We start from the raw sequence: 11,288 nt of genomic DNA, 5'->3' as shown, positions 1-11,288 counted from the left end.
GACCTTTTTGCAGACCTAATCAAAATGAATGGGCAACAGTCACAGTGTCAGGGTCTCAGCCCCGCTATCTCTGCTGTAGCCAGGTTCAGTGGTACAGAAGGACCCTTACGTGAGCTGATGAGAATTGCCTTCAGTGAGATTAGCAGAGATTGCACTCCCAAATCCAGACAGTCATCTCATCCCAGAAGGTACTTCCGAACAGGACTGACTAGAGTATAAAATATGGTGCCAAGTGACTTGCAGGGGTTAAAACCATAGTTTAGGCAAATATGAAGTTGGCCCAAAGGATGAAATAAATGTGCTCCTAGCTCCAAAAAGCACTTCAGTTCCTCTCCCAACCCACTCACCCTGCCCTCCACTCTGAAATGTGAAGTAACCACACACTGTCAGCATCTTCATATGAACAATACAGAAAGCCTGAGAGTACAAAAGTCTCAGTGCATTAGGGTAAACAAGGCAGCAAATAGCTTATTTTCAGAATTTCCTAATCCTAGGAAGAGGTTATGAAGACAGCACCTCAAAACCAAGAACTTTTGGTTTTGGAACCTGAGTAACAGCAAACAGCTACATTTCTCAGTTCCCCCACTCTTCTGAACCTAAATTAACTTATCCTTCTAGGTAAGGAAAGGCCCTTCTCAGACCTCCAGATATCAAGACATTTCCTGTCCCAAACAGACAGACACAGAAAAAAAAGCAGGGAAAACCCCTGGAATCCTGAAATCCAAGCAAGTTTACACAATAGCATTCTTGTTCACAAGGTACCAAAGAAAGTCTGAAAGTGCATTTGAGCTTGAATACTTAACAGTTTTCACTTCTTGCATTTTTTTCCTTAAATTATATCATTAGCTAGAATGCCTTTACTGCTGTATACAATTTCATTTATTTCAAAAATAGAGAAGTCTTGTAGAAAATGAAGCAATATATTTACAGAAATAAAAACTCTTTAAAAACACAGTTCTTAAAAAATGCTAAAAATAGTAATGAAAAATTCTATGAAATGTGTTTCCCCACAAAATGGAAAATAATCACAGCACAATCACAATTATAAATTAAGTTCATACAGCCTAAATATGGGTCCTGCCCTGAAATGCCCTTTGAAGAAGTCTCTCTCCTCTCTAAACGACATAGGGAGCTCAAGCTCCCTATTTAAGTAGAACTAATACCGAAAGGCAGCTCACGAGACTATCCTTGTAGACAGGACAGGGACATTTCTCAATGTGATCACCACAACTGAATGGAAACAGAATTGTCTGGGTGGTCTTCCAAACAAGAGAGTTCAAAGTGATACATCCTTTCAGTTCTCATTCCCAGCAGGAGGAGTCAGAACACAAACTAGTGAGTCTGGAGGGAGCTTTGAGAGTAAAGGAGGGAAATTCACACTTCCTTATGTTCAAGAAACACTTGGGTTGAAACTGTGAAGGGAATGATTTGGAGTTGGTCACAATAGGGCTGATCTGTGCTCTAGTCCACATCTATTACCCCAGCAACGAACAAGCACTACATGAACTGCCAAGTCTTGGGGACATGTGCAGACCTCAGGGAAAAAGTAAAGATGAGTACAGGACAAATATAAGTGGCTCTGTCCTCTTCCTCTCTGTCAAGCATCAGAGCTCAAATACACGCTGAGGAGTATCTGCTTGACCCTATAATCCATGCTTTAGCCACACAGGCAGCTGTAAAGTCTAGGATTGCTGGAGCCCACAATCCTGGGTCTGCTCAAATTACCCCAGAAGCTGTTTTGCTCACAGCGGCGTGATTTGGATGAGATGTGATGAAAGCCACCTGTGCTCTCCCCAGCATTTGGGCTAACCTTTTGTATTACTGAAGAAGGTCAGCAAATAACAAAGTAAAAGTCTGGGTCCCGTGTGACCCTGCAAACAAAACCAGTCATATTCTGATGACTTTTTACATTATTTGCTGCTCAGGTCCATTAAAACAGTTGAGCAAGGCACATCCATGGTAAATGAGATCCAATCAGCCACAGCTATCACAGCTCCAGGCGGGTCAAGCCATTGCGATATTCAACTTGCAAAGAATCTCAGCTGATTTTTGTAGTATCTTCAGATCTTCCAAGCGTAGTGCTTCTGCCAAAGCCAGTTGTTTTTTGAGGTTCTCTTTGCTCCTTTTCAACTGGGAAATCTGAAGTTTATACAAATGGGATGAAATTACTAAAAATTCAAATTATTTAACATAGGACATGAACATAAAATTTGTGGAAAACTCATCTGTGGTAGGGATTCCATGAACTATGTCAGAATACAGTATTTTTTTTAATCTTCCACAAGAGAAACTGTAATAGTGAAAGAAAAAAAAAGAAAAATAAAAAAGGGAAAAAAATCATCACGTGGATAGGAAGCAGATCAAAAAGAACGAGAGGAAGGGAAGGGAAATGTTTACCTGACATCAGGCTCCTAAGTCCATACTATCCTCAAGATGTTGCTCAAGACCAGACTCACCTCATACTCTGTGCATATACGTGTTTCCTTTGCAAAAGTGTGGTTTTAATTAACCCTTTCCCATGATAGCTATCCAACTTGATATTAAGTACACATGTTGTTTGCCAAAATTCAGAAAGGAAGGAGAGATTGTTTTTCTGAGAGTACAGACTTTCCTCACAGAGGACTGGCTGACATGGGTAGCTTGTTTGGCTTGACTGGCTTTAACGAACACAGCCTTCACTTTCTGCAACAAGGCACTCGTAGCAGGTCTGCAATATCTTATGTGCTCACCTCATACAAGCCTGTATTTTTTTTTTTAAGAGGTAACCTCAACAAACACATTGACACCGTAGCAGAGCAAGGTTAAGCACTTTTCACTTGTTTACAGGGCTTCATGTAAGCTTTGTAACATGGTTCCTTTCTTTGCTGCAGCAACAAATTCTGCTGAGCAATTTAGTGCTGTCAGTCACCCTGGAATCAAATCCTACAACCACCCCAGTGTAGTCAACTCCCTCCATCACTCTGTTCTCACCCCAGAAAATTACACTGCTGTACTTCTATGCTAGAAGAGAACGGAATCTGGGCTACCTTGTTCTTCCAGTCAAATTACCTGAAGAAGGACATGTTGTGTCTCCTCTATTAAAAAATGGCATATTTTTGCTGTTATACTCAAAGTCTGCTGTTCATTTCTGGCTGAAATTACTTCACCAAGCAGCGTCCTCCTCCAGCAAGCACTAAACCAAAAATGTTTGAACAACACACAATCATTTGCTGTATTCCCCAACTAAATGATAAACATACAGTTATGCTAAGAATAACATCGCTGGCACAAGGCAAGTAGGGTCAGCATACATGAGAAAGGCACATGGAATTCAGATATGAGACTGATAAGGCAAGCAAAAGAGAAGAGAGATTTAACAGTCTGGAGCAGCAGTTCCAACCCTCCACCCCTACCCTTTCAGCCAAAGCCACAGTTTGCACTTAGACCAGTGCTTCTGGTCTTTACTGCTCTACCATGCTGCCACCAACTTCAGCAGCACCAGTGAAGAGTAAAAGCTATTCACTCAGAACTTATTAGCATAGCTTCTGCTAAACTTCAGCTCACATACTGACACATTTCATGGGCTTGAAACCAGTACCACGAGGATATATTTTTAGTTCTTATAATCAATTTATTCCACTCAGCAATGAATCTTCAAAGCATAAACAGCTTTGAACAAGAGAAAACTTTTTTTTTTTTTTTTACATTTACTATTACAAGCAAAGCTCAGGTAACCATTTTCTATTAATGGTGCTTGAGGCAAATTTGCCATTTGGAACAAGTGATCAAAACTGCGCTGACAGTCACTGGAGACAAATTTTAGTGACTTACTTGGCCCTAGAATTTCAGAAGCAGCCTGTGGAACACATGCTTTAAAGAAATCAAGCAAGTTCAATAGCATTTAAAAGTCTCAACAAACCAACAGGAGAAAGGTCTGGAGTATGAACCTTAAAGTAATATCTGGTTCTCCAAATAGAGAGGGAAAACAATGGGGGCTGTCTACTGTTTAATGCAAGAAAGCAAAAGACCAAAGCAGCAAATATGCAATGATTTTACATTACATAGTGCTCTCTGCCTTTCCTCTTTCAATTCACACCTGGAGTCAATGAGATAGACACAGGAGATCCAAAACAATTGTCCCACTATCTCACACACAGCCAGCAAAGAGCAAATAAAGGAAAATGGTACATGCACATTGTCTAAATATTCAAAAAGTACTAAAACTTACAATTCATCTGCTCCAAGACTTAACAATTTGAGGGCTGTGAGAAGTCTCCAAGATGGTCCATCCCATCCAAAGGTCAGGTTTCTAAAAAGTCAGAAGTGATGAGAAGCAGAAAGTATAGGTGATCTTTTACAGCATGATAGCTTTCTTCCTGACAAGTGTCAACAAGGGAATATCTGCTCTTTGGAACTAGAGGACTCCTTGATTCCCCTTACTCTGCTGCTATCCACAGCTAGGACCTTGAAACATATCTCATGCTTCAATATTGATGTTTACCACTTCTACATTCTCTCACAAACAGTTTGTTAAAAAATCCATGTAATTATTTTATGCTAGATTTGGATAATAGAAGCAAAATTTGACTCCCAGAAAAACTGAAAAGAAAGCTCACAGAGAAACAAAAAGCTCCCAATACCTACTCTAAGAAATCATGATCCTTTAGAATGGAAAGTTTTGCATTTCTCTGCTTGTCCAGTGGTGGAAAATATCTGAGGAGAGTATCTGCATAAAAACACATTTTAGATATTTAAATAAATGGTATGTGGAAGAAACCACAAGCCTTGATTCTGAAATGACATTTCAACCATATTTTTCGAGTAGCTACAGGACAAAGACCAAAGCCTGCTACATTTTGGTGAACTTTAACATAATCTAATATGTATCTACTTCTCAAAAGCTATCAGCAATCTCCAGGATTGTATCCTTATAATGGAAATCCTGACTCAAACTGAAGTTATGAACCACTCTCAGCAACTTCACTTTGTGGGGATCAGGATTTAAATCCTGAAGTCAATGGTACAATCTAAGACATCCAATTGGAAGCTCTACATATATGCTGGTAAGATTTTTACAATAGGAAAAGTCACCAGAGAACACTTTCAATTTTAAAACTCCAGTCCTTAAATTCTATGCAGTTCAAAGTGGTATTAATCTGTTCCACTTTTTGGAAATACACATAAATATTTTGATGGCACTGAAAAAAAAAATCATACTGCCTTAATAAGTGTTGTGCATATTGTGCACGGTGTGCATATATACATGCAAATGCGTGAACTTCTTCACTATCCTTTAATTATCCCTTTTCAGCCACATCTCCTGTTGAAGACAGACAGCATTAATACGGTCAGACGCTCTGCTCTCTACTATTATACTTGTCAATGTCAAGACAATCTATAAATCCAACCTGATGAGACATAAACACTGCTGTGAGGGTTATCAATGGCAACAAATCCATATTCCAGTAGCAGTCGCTGATTGTCATGAGGCCCATAGCAGATAAATATTTCTTCGGATTTTTTGCACTGTGAATTTGTCCAAATTTCATAGCGTCTTGTCTGCTCATTAAATCCAGCCTTTACCTTTGAGAAGTTAAAAATAAAAGGTTTTACTCTTAACAGGAAGACAGGGTGAAAAAGGAATCAGACCTTGAATATTAAAACCCAAGAGCATTGAACACTTCTCTAACACTGGAACAAAATAGATAGTGTTACAGATGTCTGAAAAGGCAACCCATTTGGACGATTCCGTACCAGCATTACTCTATAAATACTAGTATGAAGAAGAACAAACATCAAAACCTTAGTCCACAGGATGTGCCACCCGCTGTGTAGACTTATTACAGAGGCCCCAAATCCACAAATAAAGATGGCTTCATGCAGAGTTGGCCACTTCTGTGCTATCCCAGCTGTGTTGGCACATAGTCCCTGACATAAGGTGGGACTCCTCTATACACTTTTCTAAGGCTGCCCAGAAGCTTCAGCCAGAGGTGAAGTAACACAGGGACCACGTAACTCAAGATTTGTCTCAGGAGCTGAGCCTTTCAGGAGAGCAGAGTAGGGTTATATTTACAAGTGGCTTTTCCCAATAGCTACCCTGCCCACAAACCTCACCCGTTGTGGTCTCTCCCTGTACTTCTGCTTTGCAACATAAACTGAAACATTTGAATCATCATTATTCAACTGCCTTACGCTGAATAACAACCTCCAGGGTTTATACGAACCATGAGTACTCAGCCTGCGCATGTTCTCAATAGATGATTTCCCACTATGAGAGCTCTCACTGACCTCCAGGCACTCCTAATCCATCGCATAAATGCATACTGTATTGAGACAGTGCATTTACAAATAAATAAAGTGATCTATTTTTAGTTTCTTACCTGAACATTTGGACTGTGGTTTAGCAAATCTAAATATGGTGCCAATGCATAAACATCTGGCTCAAGAGAAAAACACTCCCTCTGTGAATGTTTCATGTATATTGTCCTGGTATTAATAGTGCACCAAGCCCACTCTAGAGCACTGTAGTTAAAAATAGTTCCTGTGTTCTCAGCAAACAAAGGCTGCAGGGAAGAGAAAAAAGCCTTGGAAGACATGTACAACTCATGGACCGTCGTTCTCTGCTCCTGAGCCTTCTTTCTTAAAGGTTCAGGAAGAAGGCTTACTACATCATGCTCCAAACAAACAGGGCAAGTGTATGCCTTGGGTAAAACATCAAGATATGGCTTCCACAGAGATTTCTCACCAGCATGCTTCTCTGCTATCAAAAATGTGCACAGTGCCATCAAAGGAGATACAGGAGGCTTCCATCTATTAGAAAATAAAATAAAAATACCAACATAGCAGACACACAGAGGTGAGATAGGAAATGGATGCAGCAGTATTTTATCTCTCTTCTAGTTACTTTAAATGTTAAAAATAGCATCTATTTTAAACTTCTTTGTAGTTCATCTCCAAGTCCTTTTGATGATTTCAAAGGGGCTATAAAAGCTGGCTCACTTCTTGGGTTGATTTTTTTTTGGGGGGGTTGGGGTTTTTCTAGGATGCATAACAAGTACTCAATGTCCAGCATAGGTCTTTGTTCTGAATTTTCTAAAAGGCCATGTTCATGTGACTGCTTTGCAAGCCCATTTTATCCCTCTTCTCCTATTGAAGCATATTCACAAATTCCCAAGAAACCATTCATAACTGGCATTTAGGTCCAAGCTGGCTCTAGAGGCAGGTCAAGTTCAAGCCTATACCATCCCTCCAGGTCTGCCTAGCTAAAAGGGGACACTCTGTGTCCAAACCTTACTTATCTGAGCACTCCACATGCATGGAAGTCTACAAGAAATACTCACACAAGTTAGGGTATGCAGTTTAAAGCCCTACCACCACTTAAGATGATTAATCAACTAATGATCAACTCACAGGAAAGGCCAGCTTGCCCATAAAGTGTCACTTTTCACTTACTTCATAATGTAGTCTCCCAAGCAGCTACTAAGGACAGTGGCCGTGGTGAGTAAGCATTTCTCAGGCAATGAAATAATCAGATCCCCTGCCTTTGAGGGAGAAAAAAAAAACACAACACACACAAAGAATAGTAACGGTCAAGTGTAAATGACTCATCTACTACGCGATTTCTGAACAGAGAGACATTCCCCGGAGAACGCTAATGTCAGGAAGCAAACAGATGTGATGTTGAACTTGATGGAAAGTGGCATGGTTTTAAGACAGTGACAGTCCAGGGAAGGAGGACAACTGCAGTCAGTAGGAACTGTCACCTGCAGAAAGTTAAATGTTCACAGAAAGTCTGGTGCCTGGCTACTCACTTCTTTTGTACTGAGATAAAAATACCTGGACTTCTATCAACATAGCAGTTATGTGGTAGGGATATTTTAGGCCATGTCTATCCTGACCTTGTTTGCCAAACTGCTGTGTGTGTAAATTAGCTTTCATGCCTGGCTTGAGCCATACGTGTCCATGCCTGCAGAGAGAGGACATGAATCAAGCCAATACTCTCCCCTTCCCATTCCTCTCCAAAGTTTCCCTATCTTGCTCAAGCCCAGTTGAGTCTGGCTCTCATTTCACTCACTCCAGACTCCCAGGACTGTGGATAACCTGAGCCTCTGGCTTCAATTGCTGGCTCTAACCCTTAGCCAGAACGAGAACACACACTGTTCTCCACACATGATTTCTCCACTGCATCTCCTTCGTACCTCTTGCTATACTCTCTATTTTGCAAAAGGCTCTGGGTCTGATTCCCCATTATTTGATATACTATTCTCATACCAGTTAGGAAACTTCTCCAACAAGCCTATTTTCCAAGAGGCACTTTTCAGTCAAAGTTCATTCTTTCTGTGCCAATATCCGAAGGGCAAGATATTTTTTCTACCATTCCCCTTTTCTGCTAGGAATGATAGAAATTACGATTGTATTAGCTGGTCTACCAACAAAGAAGAGGGCCATCGAAGTGAGGTTAAAGCCATGGTTTCACATGGCTAAGATAATCTAAAGCCAAATGCTGCTTAAAGCCCCATCTCTCTACTCCATCCCCCTTTCTGATATGCCATTCCTCCCTTTGTACCAGCACTGGTCTGACCAAGGTGGGAGATTTCAAGGAGGAAAGCTATCAAAGCTAGTAATTTTTTTGAAGAGAGAGTTTTCTATTAGTTTAGCTTCCCGATGCAACTTAACACACAAGTGGGGAAGACTGCTACAGCCAGTGCAAAAGAAGCTGTGGGAGCCAGTGGCTGAGGGAGAAGGCATACAGGAGGGAAGGGGCCTGCTCATTCTGCTTTCAGTTAGCCACTGATTGCCTTAAACTGAAACACAAGACTACATACTAAATCTTTGTAAATGAGTACAGGAACATCTTCATCCCACAAGTCGTCACGGTACATAGGATATCATCTTACAGATATGAACACTGCAAATTCTGGTATTAGGCTAGAAATTACATTCACAACAGGGACCATGAAGACCTTGCCCGGAATTTTGAGCTCTGCTTGTTGCAAAAGTCATTACATCTCAAAGAATCTGAGGAGCTCTTGCACTAGAATCAACATTACTAACCTGAAGAGCTTTTGTTGCCATCAGTCCTCTTCCTGTATCTGAAGCAGAAACAAAGAGAATGCTTATAATAAAATACAGGATACTATGATAAGCTGCAATAAATTAACAGGCCAGCAAGGCAAAGCTCTAAAAGAACATACGTTACCTCTTACAAATCATAAAAGCCAGTTATGGATTGTTCCAGATATATACGTCACTTCTTTGTTCTCTGATTCTCTTTTTACTTTTCAGGACCCTGTGAAATCCCTTCCCCTGCATCTCTTGCAACACTTGCTGTCCAGTTCTAGCAATTACTCAACTTCTTTTCCCCAATTTTTTATTTAAACACATCTTTCCTCACTGGCTGCTGTTCTTGGTTTCAGAGTTTTAACTAAACTTTACCATTTCTATTCACAATATTTTTTCTCTCATTCATACTATTCTCTCTACTCTCTAATATTGCAGAAGTTTTTGAAACATAATCTACTTCAAGAGAAAAAATACAAGTATATACCTTCACTGTAAACAGTAGTAAGTGAATCCCAGCTGTAAAATTTTTTACTTTTCTGTATCACTAGATCTGCTGAACTTGGATGGAAAAAAAAGATGGAAGAAATTATAACAAGGTTAGGTTCTGATACTGGAAACACTTAAAAGATATTACTTTCTTCTTTAAAACTATGCTACTAACACTTACAATCTTGATTTCCACAAGGAATTCGACATAGGTGTGCATGTTTTGTAGCATACCAGAGTATTCTCATACTAGATTTTTACACTAGAGCATCTTTATATAAGAAACAGTTTACAGTACTTCAGGCCTCCATACCTACTTGTTTACATTAAATGACATTCACGTGCATATACCATAAGCCCTTAAAGGACTAACGGTAACTCGCTTTTTTTCCTGATGCCAGCCAGGTGTGTGATTCAAAATGAAAGCAGGAATCTAACATTCTTAGAAGAATCAAATATGTACCACCAATAAATAATTAAAACATTACCCCAGAACTGTGCTGGCCTTAAATTACTGTCTTCAAATCCTCTGTCTTTCAGCCACTTCTTCAGTTTAATGTATTCCAGCTTGTGACTGCAGTTGACTAAAAATAAAAAAGAGGGGGTTAATGCTATAAAATAGCACTCTATTGGAAAATAAAGGGAATTGAAAAATTCTACTGTATCATCAGAAAAACTGTATTTTGAATGTTTTAGTACAGAATAGCAACAAAGGCTCCCCGCGAACTAGCTTAGTAAGTTCTGGGCCTCCAGGCATAGGTAGCTCTCAGAACTGCAGGAGTTATTCAGCATAGTTAAGGGTCAAAGAACTTAAGAATAATATAGTACTTTCCATCAGCCAGAAAAGAGAGCTCACAATACTGACCATGCTTTGCTTGGGACTGTAAACTAATGCTAGAATATTTGCATAGAAAAAGCTAACATCTATGAATGTTATTTTCAAAGCACAAAGGTGTTTGACAAATATGCACCACAAAATGACACCTTGACAAATAACTGGTTACTTTGTTATTTAACAGTACTTCCAGGGATAGTACCTCCATCCATAAAACTCTGCGAGTGTTTTCTTCTTCTCTTTCGACCTGTCCGGCCTCTGCTTTTCTTCATATTAAGAAACAGATTTTGCCTTATTTAGATAACCTGAATTAAGAAAAACATTACTTTAAAATATTTAAAGTCCCTTTCAAATACTGCATGTTTCTTTTCTCTCAATAAGAGAAATCAGAGCACTGCTTGTTTAATAAGCTGCCTCTTTAATGTTTAGAAAATGTACTACAAGCAAAGCCCTAAACGAGGGTGGGTGATAGGGGTGAGGGAAGACGGGAAGCCTTTACCTCCAAACATCATCTTGGCCACGATACGGCCATAACCCTCTAAGGCCCAGGCGCTTCCCCGCCGCACGGTAGGCCCCTACCCCCCTCCTGGTCTGACAGACAACACCTCGAATCGCCCGAGCGAAGCGAACACCGCTTGGGACCGTCTGTGCCCCCTCGCATTTTAAGGCAGTGGAGACCGAAGAGTGTAACGAGAAATCCCGTCTCCCCTCGGCGGCCCAACAGCGGTTCCGCTTCCCGATTCCCTCGCGGGCTGAAATCGCGGCGGGGGAGAGGACAGAGATGAGGACGCTGCTCGGTGCCGGTCGGTGCCCCCCGCCGCCTCACAGCCGCCCACGCGCCGCCGGCCCACCTGCCGGAGAGGCCGCAGGGACCGCCACTCCCGCCGCTGCCCGCCGCCGGTCCCCGCCCGCCCGCATGCGCAGC

General features: G+C 40.8%; 1 protein-coding gene across 1 annotated transcript; it reads right to left on the bottom strand.

Annotated features, from left to right (window-relative positions):
• Window positions 1-1,032: 1,032 nt before the first annotated feature.
• SETD4 (SET domain containing 4) lies at window positions 1,033-10,635 on the bottom strand. Its single transcript, XM_009810120.2, has 10 exons — window positions 10,566-10,635; window positions 10,017-10,112; window positions 9,034-9,071; window positions 7,432-7,520; window positions 6,360-6,789; window positions 5,388-5,562; window positions 4,624-4,705; window positions 4,208-4,288; window positions 3,049-3,172; window positions 1,033-2,139 (listed from the first exon to the last, which is right to left on the bottom strand). Exons 1-10 carry the CDS (start codon window positions 10,633-10,635, stop codon window positions 2,005-2,007), a joined length of 1,320 nt encoding a protein of 439 aa, XP_009808422.2. The 3' UTR covers window positions 1,033-2,004.
• Window positions 10,636-11,288: the final 653 nt, after the last annotated feature.

The sequence above is a fragment of the Gavia stellata genome, chromosome 1 (assembly GCF_030936135.1).
Source record: "Gavia stellata isolate bGavSte3 chromosome 1, bGavSte3.hap2, whole genome shotgun sequence".
Classification (NCBI taxonomy): Eukaryota; Metazoa; Chordata; class Aves; order Gaviiformes; family Gaviidae; genus Gavia; species Gavia stellata.
Note: the sequence above shows the minus strand (reverse complement) of the source record. Positions and strands in the feature narration are given on the sequence as shown.

Bases quoted from the DNA above. Each gene is read 5' to 3' on its own strand.
- SETD4 (XM_009810120.2), bottom strand. From the start codon at position 10,635: ATGAAGAAAAGCAGAGGCCGGACAGGTCGAAAGAGAAGAAGAAAACAC. The intron at 10,113-10,565 runs GTACTATCCCTG...TTTTATTTTTAG, and splicing joins GCAGAGTTTTATGGATGGAG to TCAACTGCAGTCACAAGCTG. The intron at 4,289-4,623 runs GTAGGTATTGGG...CTGACTTTTTAG, and splicing joins AAGGATCATGATTTCTTAGA to AAACCTGACCTTTGGATGGG.